This window comes from Achroia grisella, unplaced genomic scaffold (genome assembly GCF_030625045.1).
Source record: "Achroia grisella isolate CSIRO2021 unplaced genomic scaffold, CSIRO_AGI_Agris_v1 utg506, whole genome shotgun sequence".
Taxonomy (NCBI): Eukaryota; Metazoa; Arthropoda; class Insecta; order Lepidoptera; family Pyralidae; genus Achroia; species Achroia grisella.
In genome coordinates this window covers 256909-272452 of record NW_026712900.1, presented here as the reverse complement: position 1 = coordinate 272452, position 15544 = coordinate 256909, and the positions used below count along the sequence as shown (strand labels likewise).

Sequence of the window (15544 nt, the reverse complement as noted above, 5' to 3'; positions counted from 1 at the left end):
GACGCTAAGGAAAACGTGAAATCCGTGATGCTATTCATATATATAGGCGCGGATTACGACTTATCATGAGGTAGGATGTGAGCTAGACAAAAAAATCACTTATTTTAAAATACCATTAAAATTACAAATATTATTTAATTTATATTATGGATATATATATTTCAAAATAGTAAATTTTAAATTTGCAAAAGAGAATGCCCTCAATAAGTCGAGGGCTGTGATATGGTCATGCACATGACTTCTGATGGACGCCGAGTTGATTCCGGGACGTAAATTTTTCTTAGCAATTCTTGCATTTCAAAATTTCCAATCCAGCGTGTTGCCTGAAATTTATATATTTTTTTATATAACTGAAATGGTAGTTAGTTATTTTTAAACATTCGTGTTTAATACCTTTATTTACCATAAAATTATGAATGAGATTGCTTGATGGATGTTTGTTACGTTTTCATGCAAAAGCTTTCCTGCGGGTGAAACCGCGGGCACAGTAAGTCTTATTATAAAATTGAAGAGTTTGTAAATAATAATATTTTTAGAAAAAACTTAAAATTCATAGCACTGACATTATTATCTGATTGCACAAAGAATAAGTTTGTAGCGGTTTCTCTATTGATTTTCGCATGCCTCATGTTACTGTATACAAATTTATTTAAAATAACATCTATTCAAAAGTGTACCGCACAAGTTTCTTGCTCGTTCTTGTGATGAGTCTGCGTTCCGAATGAGTGGTAGATTCAGAAGAGTAATTGAAATTCAACAATTCTTTATTATTTATATAACGAAACCCTTACTAAGAGCCACTCAGTTGGTGAAGACTTATTTTAAGCATGAAAATGCTTGTGCCAAATGCTCCACTTTTCCATAAATTATAGAGTAGGTTTATAACTAAATATTTCTAATCTATACTTATAAATAAAATTGGAGTGTCTGTTTGTAATATTGAAATAACCGTTTTTTTACTACATGCATATGATATATAAATACCGTACATACGACAAAATAACATTTTTTACAATTTTAGCCTGTCTGTCTGTTTGTTCCGGCTAATCTCTGATGGGACTTTTTTTGGCAGGTAGCGATGTAACAAGGGGTAACTTAGGCTACTTTTATTTTTAAAAAATAAAGTTAAATTCCACGCGTACGAAGTCGTGGTTTATTATATAATCTTTGGACTTGAGATGAATGTGTGTGCGTATGTGTGTGTTTGTAATCTGACTATTCAAAAGTGTTTGTATTGAGTTTATTGGAATAAAGATAATTTCTATTTCTAGTAATATGTATGCGCATACCTCGCGTTGTGTCTCAGTAGAGTGCTGCGTTGTGTGAACCTCTTATCACAACGTGCGCACGCGTACGCACGCTCGCCTGTGTGCGTGCGTTGATGCAGTTGTAAGTTAAATTTCTTTGCGAATGATTTGTTACAGGTGCTGAAAAGTTCAAATAATAATACATCAGCGTACACGATGTAAGAACACGCGTTACGTTCACGCTTATATTAAAATTTCAAACGGATCCCTAGCCCCGGAATTAAGGGGTGGAGGGCAGGGAGGGCGGGGAGGGGGGGGGCAAAACGGGGTCTATGTCCCGGGCGGCAAAAACGATCTTGGCAGATGAAACACATCTCATAATTTTTGACGCACCTTTGACCACTGACTGGCGGACGTCAAGTAAATTCTTCGTGTTCAATGCATTTGAAAATTAAGATAACAACTAATTTGTAGCTTTTTTACATAACTGTTAAAAAAGTCACAATAATTAATATGTGTATTGCAAAAATGTTGACCGGAGGGGTAGGGCGGGGGAGTGATAGGGGGGCGGCATATTATAATTTTTGTCCCGCCTCGAAAAAAATGTTATGTAAGTGTTTGAAAATATTTCATCGCCTACGTTTATCACAGATAATAGAAGTGTAATCGTAAAATATAGGTTATAATGCCTCCAGTAGAGAGGGTCAGGTTTCCGCACTGAATATTTGCGGTCTCACACATGCCAATAATAGTGGAATATAATATAAATAATGAAATGGACTTCCGCAAAACAGCTAATTCGATGAAATACATACTTTACAGCGTCGTCAGAACACCTATTATGAATGGTATTTGTTTATATTATTTAATTCTGTAGAAACAAATCTGTAATTTATACCTGCATTTATAGGGTTTCTCTCCTAAATGCGTCCTCTTGTGGAATTTCAGTTGTTCGGCGTTCGTCAGAGTTTTACCACAAACGTCACATAGGAAACTAGACTTAATGCCGTGCTCCTGAAATAAATCAGGCCCCCACAGAAATAAAAATGATCTTTATTAAAATATATAAGCGATTTAATAAATATTTCTACTAAATTCAATATTTATTATCTATATATAAATAAAATACATATAAATAAAATTGGAATGTCTTTTTGTAATATTGAAATAACCGTTTTTACTACATGCATATGAACATAAATACGGTACATTCATCAAAATAATAATTTTTACAATTTTTGTCTGTCTGTCTGTTTGTTCCGGATAATCTCTGAAATAGCTGGACCGATTTTGACGAGAGTTTTTTTAGCATGCAGCTGATGTAATAAGGAGTAACTTAGGCTACTTTTATTTTAGAAAAATAAAGTTAAATTCCACGCGGACGAAGTTACGGGTACAGCTAGTGGTAAATATAAAGAAAAGGCATACAAATGTGACATGCCGCGCTCTGCTCATAGACAGCCGTCGGAAAACTAGATTCGGCGCAGAATAAGACGGAACACTGTGCTGTTCACCCGACAAACCGCCTAGCTATAACCGACTGTAACGGTGGCTATAGATTTTTGGTGGACACCGGAGCAAATATCTAAGAGAATTCAATATTTACTCGCAACGTCCATTATTATGAAACAGTATGTCAATAGAAAAGGGCAGAGGAGGGCCGTCATATTATGTCCACAATTTCATACCTTCAAATGCTCCGTGAGGGCCTTCATAGAGTCGCACGGTAAATAGCAATGTACGCACATGTAACGCTTCAGTTTTGAAGATTGGGGGTGCACCGCGGTACGGTGGGCTGTAAGGTACCTGAAATAAAGCAGGTTGTACTTTCTCCACCAAACAACACGAGAATAGATTAAATGAAATTAATTATAAACAAGTTGATGTCATATTTGTTGGATAATTGTTAAAAAATATTATAATTATACTAATAATACCGCCCAACTTCGTCTGCATCACACTTATATCATTATATTTCGCTAAATTGACATATCTCTTTAAATTATAGCCTATGTGTTAGTCTAATGTATAAACAATAAAAAAATACCTAACGGTACCATGACACATGATATCCGAGAGTAACAGCTAGTAATATAATATATACATATAACATATGATATGTATACATTGAGGGAGTAAGGTCCAGAGCCGTGAAAATTTAAAACTATAATAAAAAATCACCTGTCCATATGAAATGCGACCCCACACAAGTGACAAACGTACGGCTTCAACCCATTATGTATATTCTGATGTTGTTCATACCAGGTCCTTACTTGGAAGCCTTTGCCACATTTCTCGCATTTGTACTGAAAAAGATTATTTTCTTATTTTTACTACATACAGTATTTTCCCCTGTACCATCCAAATTCAGAATTCAAATTGCAAATATCTTTATTCATGTTTGGAATGTTTGGAATGATTTCGAGATGAGAAGAACTGACAAGAAACTCAACTTGTATTTCTTTCAAATAAATGTTGTACATGTTTACAATAATACAGATCATTTTTAAATTCAAATTTGAGAGAACCTTGGGCCTGTGGACAACAAAAATCTGAAGATTTACCAAGCTGAAGTGGAAACGCCACTACATATCATATGTGATTGTAGCCCACTCATGCATAAATAAAATATCTCCCTTGGAAAATTTACAGGATACAGTATCCTGAGGAGCTAAAAACCATCACCCCATTCAGTTTTTGTCACTGACCAGTTTAGGTGCCGAACACAGGTCACAGTGTTATAAGTATAAACAGCTGACATTAGCCCAAACCCCATAAAAAAGTGGGTTCACATTTCATTACCTTATGTTCCAATCGATGTCTTCGCTGATGATCCTTCAATGCTCCTATATATACTGTGCTGTAGCCACACTGGTGGGCACAGTAAAATTTGTATCCATTATGCACTCTCCCATGACGGACAATATCGGATGCTGTTTTGTATGTCCTACCTGAAAAATTATGGAATAATAATTTATTTATTGGCATCATAACTAAGGGAGCTTACATTCATACTCACTTAGGTAGATTGCATATACAAATACACACAATAATTAAAAGAACTTTTATTTATAAATTTTTATATTACTTCTACTACTGCCATCCTAATGCTTTTTTTTTATTATTTTTATCATGCAATCAGTCTTCCAGACTATAAGCAGCCATTCTAATGCTAAACAATAAATCTTGACATTGTAACTTAATAGTTAACAAACCCAAAAGGTTGTGAGTTACAATCTGATAGAAAGAAAATATTGTGTCTAAATTGACATACATTCTCAACTTACAATCCAGTGAAGGAAACACCAATGACAAAATAAAAAATAACTACCAGAGATGGCAATCTCTTCGACTATTAATGTATTGATATTTGTTCATGTTACAACTAAAATAAAAAGGTTGAAGTGGAAATGGACTAGAGATGGCAATAGTCTCTTCGACTATTAATGTATTGTATACCTTTGTTAACCCCATTCAGGACTTTAAAATCATGATGTTATATAACATTAATTTTATAACAAATTATCTGTATGTTTATAGGCAAATATAGTCAATACCTATACCTTTGTTAACCCCATTCAGGTTTAAAAACAAAATGTTACATTAAATAACAAATTATCTGTATGTTTATAGGCAAATATAGCACCAGGGTGCACCTGCGGTAGGTCACTTGTTCATTTTTAAGGCTGTGTCTACGCTCTAACACTTACCACAGATCTTACAAATAAAAGGTCTACTTTCCGTATGTCCAACTACATGTCTGTTTATGCTTTTATTATTGCTATACTTCTTGTTACATTTATTACATTTGTACACATTTATACCATTTGAAGACAATATAGAATAATCCACATCTGATATTGTACTACCCTCTTTACTGGCATGTACTTTATTATAATGCCAAAGTAGACTACCTCGACTATCAACTAATTCCATACACATAAGACATTTGAAATTTTCATTTAAATTACTTTTATTTATTTCCATTTTGGCATTATAGTTTTCTTCTTTTGCCTTTTTCAATGATGACAGACTAATTTCGTCTTCAGAGCTGTAGTTTATGGAACTATCAAAATTGTCTATGATTTCATGTTTGATATTGTTATTTGGAATATCATTAGTATTAGATGTGAGCTTTGAAACGTTTAGAAGTTTATTTTCGTTATAATTCATGTTGCCACTATCTTTAACATCTATTCCATTTTTCAATTTCAAATAAAATTTATTCAACTCATCTGTTCCAGTTTTTAAGTAGTTGATCAACAGATTTTGATTTTCTGATACCATCTTGCGAAATATATATATATCCTCCAATTTGTTTAAACACATCTGGCATAATTGCATAGGTAGATGGTCGTTTTTCAATATCTGAAAATGTAAAATAAAATTGTATATATAAAATTCTCGTTACACAATGTTAGTTACCATACTCCTCCAAAATGGCTTGACCGATTTTGATTAAAGTTTATATTGATACTCAGTAGGTCTGAGAATCGACTACTATCTATGTTTCATAGTCCTAAGTGATAAGAGATGTCCACATCTAACATTTATTTTTTATTTATTGGACAATTTTTTTTTATTTTTTATAATGTGGCATTAAGAATACATACAACCCTAAATTATCACCCTTCTATCACCAATCCCTATTTTTTATTAGCTATTTTAATTTATATGACAGCTAGTAATGTATAAAATAAAAATAACGCCATTAGAAACAAGCAATTATCGGTGACATGGTCTGCTTTTTGAAGATATAAAATAGCTATAGCTGTTCTTGTTATTACAATCTATCTTTACGACTTTAAGTAAGATCCATTGTTCTTTCTTCATGAAAAGGTTACAAAAAACAGCTACACACTTTAAAATAGCATTTAAAATATTAGTATGAGTTACAATTACACTTTAATGGGAATAATAATTTAAATTACTAATAAGTAAATAGAAAAAGACATATAAATAAATGAACAATTTTTTTTAGTTAAATATCAATGAATTACAAACTTACGTTTATTGTAAGACATGTGTTCATTTTTTCTAATATTTCAATATTATTAACATCAGTCATTCCTTGCATATCATTCCGTACATTTAAACACAATCTACAAATTCCGTCCATAGTTAAAATATATAGGAATTATATATATTCTACAAATTAAATTAATTTCTTGTCTAAATCGTATTCAACTATATCACTTGTTTGTAAACAAAAATGAAAGTTTTTTTCTTCTGTTCTGTTTCGGTTTTAGTTTTCGGTCTCGTTTAAAGGAAAGGCAAAGGGAACTGTATCCATACAGCCAACTTCGAATGTTTGAAGATGACATTGACAGTTAGGCTATGTTGGGCTACAATGTCCATCGGCTAACTCACAAAACTCTATTATCTGTGACTATTTTTTTTATTTTTTCATGGATGATAATGGAATGGTGCACCTGCCTGCGCTAACGGTTTACGCTGACAGGGCACCAGTGGAGAATGATGATTAAATAACCACGAATTAACAACGATGGTTTCCAATGGGCACCGCGTGGAAATCAACCTAACATGGTACATTGCTAACAATGGGGACACCACTAACAATTATTGTATATACGATAGAGTATTCCTCGGTCTACGGTACACCCATTTGAGAAAGAAATCACATTACCTTTCATAATAATAGTAATAAATTATTTCAAGAAATAACAATCATATAGATTCTACATCATAGATCTTACATTTATTACAAACTAGTACCTAGTGCCCGCGGTTTTAACCGCATGAAATTTGTAATATACGTGTTATTTTGATATATAAGTTATCTACAACTTGATGTTTATAGTTCTGTTAGATAATGATCATTTAAGTAAAATCAGTATTTTTTTTTTTTCGGTCTCGGTGGTCTGGCGCTTTAGCACATCGAGTAGGTACTTCCAAGGATCGCGGGTTCGATTCCTCGCACCTTGTAAATATTAATGAGTTTGATTATAAGTATTAGTCTGGGGTTTTTTTATGTATATTAATTTAGTTATGTATTTAGAAAAGTATTTAACTTCTATCCGAAAGGTTGTTTATGTATTGTTATGTAGTTAATTTCTACCCGAAAGTTTGTGGATGTGGAAATGATGGATGTTTGTTACTCTTTCACGCAAAAACTACTAAACAGATGTTGATGAAATGTTATAGTAGATATATATAATTCATGAAAAGAATCATCAAAATCGGACCACTGACAAACGACGTGTGCTTGTTTTAATGTGCTTAATAACGTTATGTGCCCATATATGAATAATTAGCTGTTACAACTTTAGAGGAAAAATAAGCAGGAAAACGCATTTGCCTAACCTTGACATATACTTACGTGGTAGGTATAATTTAGTATCGAACAACGAAGTTATAGTTTTAAACTTAGTCTTCAACATGTAGGTACCTCAATATGTATTTAATTGAATTAATTTATGGATAACATAATATATTTATACAAACGTTTCATTATTCAAGTAGAAAATAATGCAAATATTTTAGTTTAGTTGTTTTTTTTATGACTGAGTTTGTTTTGTGTTGCAATAAATTAATAAAATGTTTGTGAAGTGCATTTTCGTTTTTATTACGATTATTTTGTCAGTTGGTAAGTAAAAATAACATTTAAAATTTGAATTATAAAAAAAATGTAGAGGAGGGAATTGTGTGTGCCGTCTGCCTCACAGTACATTTATGAAAATATTATGTATACAAGGAAAAACTTAGATAGTTTAGTTGAAGAAAGTTAAAGACTGTACAAGTAGAAACTTACGCAATAAAAATAAGTTAATTTTACCTAAATGCCGTCTACACAAAGTTAGTAATTCATTTTATGGTAATTGCGTAAGATTCTATAATAAACTGCCAGGATCTACGCTAAATCTGACAGAAAGGCAATTCAAATTTAATATTAAACAAATGTTATGTAAAAAAGTCTATTATAGGATAGATGAATTTATAGATGATAGCAATATCTAGCAAGAATAAGTTTATTTGCGGACAACGTTATAATTTATTTTTCATACTGCTTTCTTGATATATGATAGCGGCTTTTGTATTGATTGCCGCATGCATTCTCATGTAAAGTGTGAATACTGTAACTACCATATAGTATTTTTTGTAGTTGTGACGTGGTCGAGTGGAATGAGGAGTCATGCTCACTAAAAGGTCCACACTTGTGGCGGCGTTGTGGGCCGGATCCTTGGGCTCCCTAAAATATGGTCGAGCGCAGTGATGGCTGGCTCATCCGTCATACTCGTGAACGAGTGCTGCTTGTAGGGACTGGTCTGCTCTTATCACTACGACTGATTTAATCTTATTGTATATTTATATTTGAGCCAAAAAAAAAATAGTGTTGGTTGGTAGTTTGTATATGGTATATCACACGTTTCGACTTGTAAATGTAAACTTACAAGGATTATTTAAAAGAGCAACACACAAGTTTCTTGCTCGTTCTTCTGGCGATGAGACAGTTTTCCGAACGAGTGGTAGATAAAAAACAATTGTTATGACTATTCAAAAGTGCTTAAATAAAGTTTATTTGAATAAATGATTTTCTATTCTATTCTATTCTGAATATCACTTAAGTACTAGGATGCCGGTACAAGAAACTCAAATATGTTGTTAATCATTTTATTATTACCTACATATATAGATGGATTACGCTGTTGTAGTTCAAAAAGTTTTTTTTTGTCGCTGGTTAGTAGGTATAACGTTCCTCAACGTAAAACAAGTAAAAAGTTTTATATGGAACTGTGCAAACACTTTTTTAATATAACATTTCAACACTTCATGAGGTTAAACTGAATGTATATATATATATATATATATATATATGAACACATAGTTATTAATTTTAAGTTTATTCTCATAGGAGCAATGCGAACTCTTAAAACATAGTGTTTATTTGCTCAGTGGTCTCGCACGCGGATTCTGCCTAATGAGGATTCTTAATTCAAATTAGTTTGGTTTCATTTACATTAACCACTAGTATTCTTTTCTCAGACCAGGAATTGACATGTCAGTCCTATATTGTTTTTTATGGATGACAATGGAATAGTGCGTCTGCGCTAACGATTAATAAAGAAGGGGCACCATTGGTGGATGATAAGATGAAACATGAACACAATTATAGCAATATATCATGTCCCTGACTTCCACGCGGTTCCCCTAGAACTTCATGGTAAATTCTTGATGAATTTTATCACGATGAGCTAACTGACCTGACTGATTATTCTTGGTGGTTTACACATTATAGTCTTATGTCATTATGCTGTTAGCTTCAATATATAAATTTAGAGTAATTGATAATTTGAATTATCGGTAGCGCCACCGTCGTGCGCCCAAATAATCCGTATAGGGTATTTCAATGGGAGAGAGAAATGTAGCGTCCTCCCCTCTGATCGATCCCCCATCCAATTCTAACGGGGATCGTAATTACGACGGCCTGAGACGAGGTTCGAACCCCTAGCGGTGTCATCAGACTAAAGACGTATCCGTCAGACGAGGCGATTTGGCCTTCAGCCGCTCCATAAGTCCTTCCGCGGGTTTGGAGTGCCATCTGTACTCGCCCCCTATCGTCCGGTGAAGCTATAAAGTCTATCTGCGTCCAACAGCATTAGAGTAGACCGAAAAAAAAGGGAGCGACCTTTAATCTGTTCGACGCAACCGAGATGATCAGATGTGAAAACAATCTCGGCCCGCGATATGAAATACAGCGAGGCAATTATTGTGCAGTGTAATTTGAAATGGAAATAAAAATCAAATACAACTGCATCAATCATTTCTGAAACTTTCCAATAATACAACCTTATATAAAAACAGTATCGCGTTTTGACGTTACTTTCTATTTTTATAATGTGTCTAATATTATTACATTTCAGTAGCAGATACAAAAGATGAACACACAAGTGCGGTACCAGAAGCATCCACAATAACGACAAATACTACAAGTGAGTGCATCCAATATTACACACGGATTGTTAACCCTAATCATAACTAGAGATATGCAAACTCGTAAGACTCGAGTTAACTCGAGTAGGAGGAAATATTTTTTTTATATTACGAACTGTTCTAATGGTTTTGGACTCAGCTGTGCTTGACATATTACACGTCTCACTACTACTCACTACTCATTGCCAATTCGAAAATGTCCTAAACAACGGATTTCCTTTTAGTCTCGGCATCTACTCGAGTTACTAACTCGCGTTAACACATCTCTAATCATGACCGATATCCATCCAATCCAGCTCATCCACAATTTCTATTAAAGCCTTGATTCTTTTATGAACAAGCTCTATCTCGTGGAGTCTCCTGCTTCCTCGACATAAATATCCTCGTGTATCTATATATTTTCACGTCAGATTTGTGTAACCAATTTTTTTACAGCACGCAATATTTGCAAGCAATTATAAATTACCAGCTACCAGCCCCGCCTTCGCACGGGTGTACATGTATTATACATGTAAACACCTTCCTCTTGAATCACTCTATCTATTACTAGAAACTGTATTAAAATCCGTTACGTAATTTAAAAGATGTAAGCGAACAGACAGCGTATCAGAAGCGACTTTATTTTATATTATTTAAAGATTATTTTTGATGGTTTACGTATTAGAATATTATGTCATTACGGTCGATAAAAGTAGGTACCCAGTTTTATTGTTTTTTATATTGTGTCTAATATAGTAGTACATTTCTGTAGCAGATGCAAAAGAAGAACACACAAGTGCAGTAACAGAATCATCTACGACATCGACCACAGTAACGACGACAAATACTACAAGTGAGTGCATCCAATATTAGACATTTGTTAACCGTAATCCATTCCATCCGATTCATCCGCAATTCCTATAAAGGCTTGCACTCTTTTATGAACTAGCTTTCCTCGTGGAGTCGTCTACTTTTTTTATATAAACGATAGTTTATGTCCGTCCTCGTGATACCTATTATCGCGTCAAATTTCATTTACAGTCTGTAAACATACACTTTTATAATTTATTTATTTATACTCCATGTTATACTAGATAGAGAAAATAATTAAAATACTTGTTATTTTAATAAACAGATACAAAAGTCGATCTCATCGCTAAGCAATCCTTTTCAGACTATCTTTGGGTAGAGAAAGTAACATAAAGATAAGAAAAGGTTAGGTGCTACTAAAAATATCAATAATAATTGATCTTTTAAGCAGGTTATATAATATCACGCTGTAAACTTTAGGAGCAGAACAGAAATGCATTGGGTGTTTTTAATATCTCTGTTTACCGCAATGGCAGGAAGCGTAATGTATATATATCATCATTTGTCTATTCCTTATTCCTTCCCTTCATTTGTTATCGGCATAATAAATTTTTAACTTCCATTGATCCCTGTCCTCATCTCCTGTCATCTCGTTATTTACTCCCTTTCTTACCATATCATCCATCCATCCATCTCTTATTGGTCTTCCTCTGCCCTTATAACCATCCACATTCATATGTTGCACCTTCCTTAAAATAATGCAATGTATGTAGGTATATATATAGTAGAAAATACGAGAATTTTTGTTTACTCAATTGCAGGTGAAACGGCTAAAATTGTAAATGCAGGTACAACCGAAATTCCTACAGCACCTACAGACAAACCGAAGGGAGATCCTACAGTTGCAGGTAGTACGTTATATTGGGAATAGGTATAAAAATTTACAATAAGATACCAAAGGATATGTTGGAATTACCCTTAAATAAATTCAAAACATCTGTTAAATCATATTTACTGAGCAAAGCCTATTACTCACTAAACGATTACTTGAATGACAAGTGTGCATGGCAATAGTTGTTCATGCACTGAATTTTCATTTAATGTTAGACATAGACACCTATATAAAAATACCAATTAAAAATTGTATCATAACCCAGACAAAACAAGATAATTAACTAGTAATGTTTATAAAGTTATGCAAAGTAACAATAATAATAAATGACTCTGGACAATTGAGATAATATTTTCTAGTCCTAAACACAGCACAACTTGTGCTATAGGTACAACAAAATACAAGATGTACACATGAATACAAACATTTGTATTATCCTGAGATCGAACAGCCGACTGTCTGAAGGAAAGCATTATGTTACACTTCTAGATAACCAAGGTTTGATCGATCATGGTAGTAATCCCTTTTAACAATGTAACTTTATTAATCGAAATGAGACACAGGTATAGAATTTCCAGCAAGAGTATTTCCAAAACTATGTGATGTAGAAACCATCAAGAAAAGAGCTTATTCCTCCTTTAAACGCCGGCAACTTACATGCAATTCTCATGGTGTTTTTCTTTGTGTATGATAATGGAATGGAGAACACGACTGCGCTTACGGTTTACGCTGGTGGGGCACCAGTGGAGGATGATAAGATGAGTATGAGGTCAGGTCAGTTAGCCCATCGTGACAAATTCAGCAAGAATTTATCACAATGGTTTCCAGGGGAAATCGCGTAGAGGTCAACCGGACATGGTACATTGCTAGCAATGATATCATTAGTCCACCTTACTAACCCCTTTCCCTCTTCCCGTGGCGTTGCGCATGCTCATGAGCGAACTCTATGTTTTTCTATTTGTGGTTATTTACTGAATTTATATTCTACTTATGTTCCAGGATCAACTGAAAATGTTAATGTGAGTGGAAGTATTGAGAATGAAGTACTTTCAAAAGAACATGAAAACGCTTCTACTATAGCACCTGGTGGACACGATAAAGTTAAAATATCATCTAAACCTAATGACAACAAAAAAGGTAAGACGAAAAATAGACATAATCCTACTTCAAATAAACTAAATATAAGAACATTTTTTATTAGTCATATTTTTTATTCATCCACTCTTTGGGATCACACAAAGAATGCTAAGAAACTTGCGTGTTGCTCTTTTAAATAAATGTTGGTCAACATTTCATTTCTAAGAGTCTGTGTGTATACAAACTGCTAAATAGCAAAATTGAAACATACAAAATATAATAATTACTTGAGTAATAAATAAAGCTTGTAGCACGATGGTTATCCTCATTGTAGCGTTATATATGATGTGATGAGGAGTTACTACATAACATATTATTTATTCTAGCATGTAGGTAGTAAGTATACCGGTAAAATGATTGTACTATTTATACGTATAATTAGTAAAAATCACGGGATCTTACCACGTTTTATATTTATTTGCTTATTATATTTATTATTGCGATCGGGACCCAATCACTGGATTGAACTACACCAACCAAAAGTATTAACATCAGAACGGCATTATATCCCAAGAATGGTTAGAGAGGCCATTGAAATACAGAAATATAAAAATTTCAATCGAGAAGACGGTTATAGGCTCTCTAATGCCTGGAATCCAGTGATTGGTTTAATTAAACAAAAACAAAAAACGCGATCGAAAAGTGTATTAAATGTACGTAAAGATACTGTGAGTACAGTTTGCCGAGATGAATATCGAGCGAGTTCCAGTAGTAGCAACAAACGAAGACGTGTGAAGGTAGACGCATATGTCTGCCCATAAAAAGATTTCATTTTCCATCTACCCGCTGCTCTTCAGTTTACCCGTGATCATGGTGGTTGAAACACTACCGAAATATCGGGAACTCAGCAAATAAATATAAAACGTGGTAAGATCCCGTGATTATTACTAATTATACGTATAAATAATGACTGCGTCAAGGTTAAAACAGATTGTACTATTTATTGTACATTATTAAGTTTATTGGTAGTGTGCTACATGGCTTATTAGTAACGCGTACAGTCAACGCGGAGTTGGGACGTAGACTGATTTTACACATAACTTAAATCTATGTTAGTGGAGACGTAAACTAATGGAAGGGTATCAAGTGTCGATAGACATATTACAGTAGTAGTGTAGGCATAAGCTGATTACTGGCTACCATTTCGGTCCACTCCAGTAGAGACAAATGGCGAGCTGTCGTGCGGCGGATGACATCGGCAATGTATGAGACATTCACTATATAATGACCACGACCGTTCTGGCAAGAATGTATCGAATAAGAAGAATAAGCTGACAGCCCACTTAATGAAGTGTAAATTTTGCCTTAAATATGAACTATTCATATATAACTAGATATGATCATGTTATATGTGAAAATATGGTTCTAAATTGAACTATTACAGGTGTTTTTTTATGTACAAGGACAAGCTATGGATATCACTTTATCATTTAGCGCCCACTATTCTAGTATCGCGTTTCTTTTTAACGCATTCTTGTGTATGCTATTTGTTTTATCCCTTTTATTCTGTAATTTCACTGCCTTATTATACCTTTCAACCAAAACAAATGTTACAAACTCTACCTTGGTCAAACATGCATAGATTCAGTATTTGATTTTCTTAAAATCGTGTCAAATGTTATAACGCGAAGTTTTTTGTTAATTGCTCTGTGCAATTATTTTAACACTCTTATGCAAAATGATTTTTTTCATTTACAGGTGGCGTTAGTGTGTTTATGGTCATAGTGTTTGTTTTAATATCGGCCATTTTGTATGTCCTTGGCATGTGGGCGTTTTATAATGTACGAGAATTGTGGCGGAAAACAACACGCAGTCAACAAGATTGGGACATACGTTACAGATTAATTGATCATGAGACTTCTATCTAATGTTTTATATAGAATAGAATAGAAAAAAATAGAAGATTTCTTTATTCAAATAAATTTGAAGCACTTTTGATACCCAATAATACTTATTTTTTTAATCTATCACTCATTTGGAAATCTGTCACAGCACAACAAGATTGAGCTGGACACGGCGTTGCTTTTTTAAAAATTTTAGTTGTAACTTTACATATTTAAGATGACTTTTGAATACAAACTGCCAGCTAACACTAATTCATAAGAGTCAAAATATTATTTGTGAAATACACAACCAACTAGTTAAGTAAATAAATAAGAATAAATCAGTCATATATGTAGATATTTGTTTCAACAAGAGAAGAGCGAATTTGAATAACTTTTATAGAAAAGTTATTCAAAAATATAGTTGTTTTTTAATGTTTGCATACTATTTATACGCAGACAATATCCTTAGTTAAGACTAACTATAGTTAGTTAAGAAAGTGCGCGGTCAGTTATACAATTTAGCACGAAAATAATTTATCACGTAATTTTAACTTTCTTTCCTTGTAAATATTTAATATATTGTTCAGGTTCGTGAGTGTTCTTTCTTTTACCTAACTAGATATTATTAATTTAATACATTCCGATTGTTGTACCTATAATAAAATTGTTACAATTAGCAACATTTTTATTTTAATCTAACA

At 33.3% G+C, this 15544-nt stretch overlaps 1 protein-coding gene across 1 annotated transcript; it reads right to left on the bottom strand.

The window, feature by feature from the left end:
* Positions 1 to 161: 161 nt before the first annotated feature.
* LOC131846222 (zinc finger protein 501-like) lies at positions 162 to 6315 on the bottom strand. The gene is made up of 8 exons (XM_059195474.1): positions 6256 to 6315; positions 4958 to 5615; positions 4050 to 4198; positions 3429 to 3553; positions 2936 to 3053; positions 2146 to 2261; positions 1290 to 1427; positions 162 to 323 (listed from the first exon to the last, which is right to left on the bottom strand). The coding sequence occupies exons 1-8, from the start codon at positions 6313 to 6315 to the stop codon at positions 281 to 283; spliced, it is 1407 nt and encodes a 468-aa protein (XP_059051457.1). The 3' UTR covers positions 162 to 280.
* Between the last annotated feature and the right edge of the window lie 9229 nt (positions 6316 to 15544).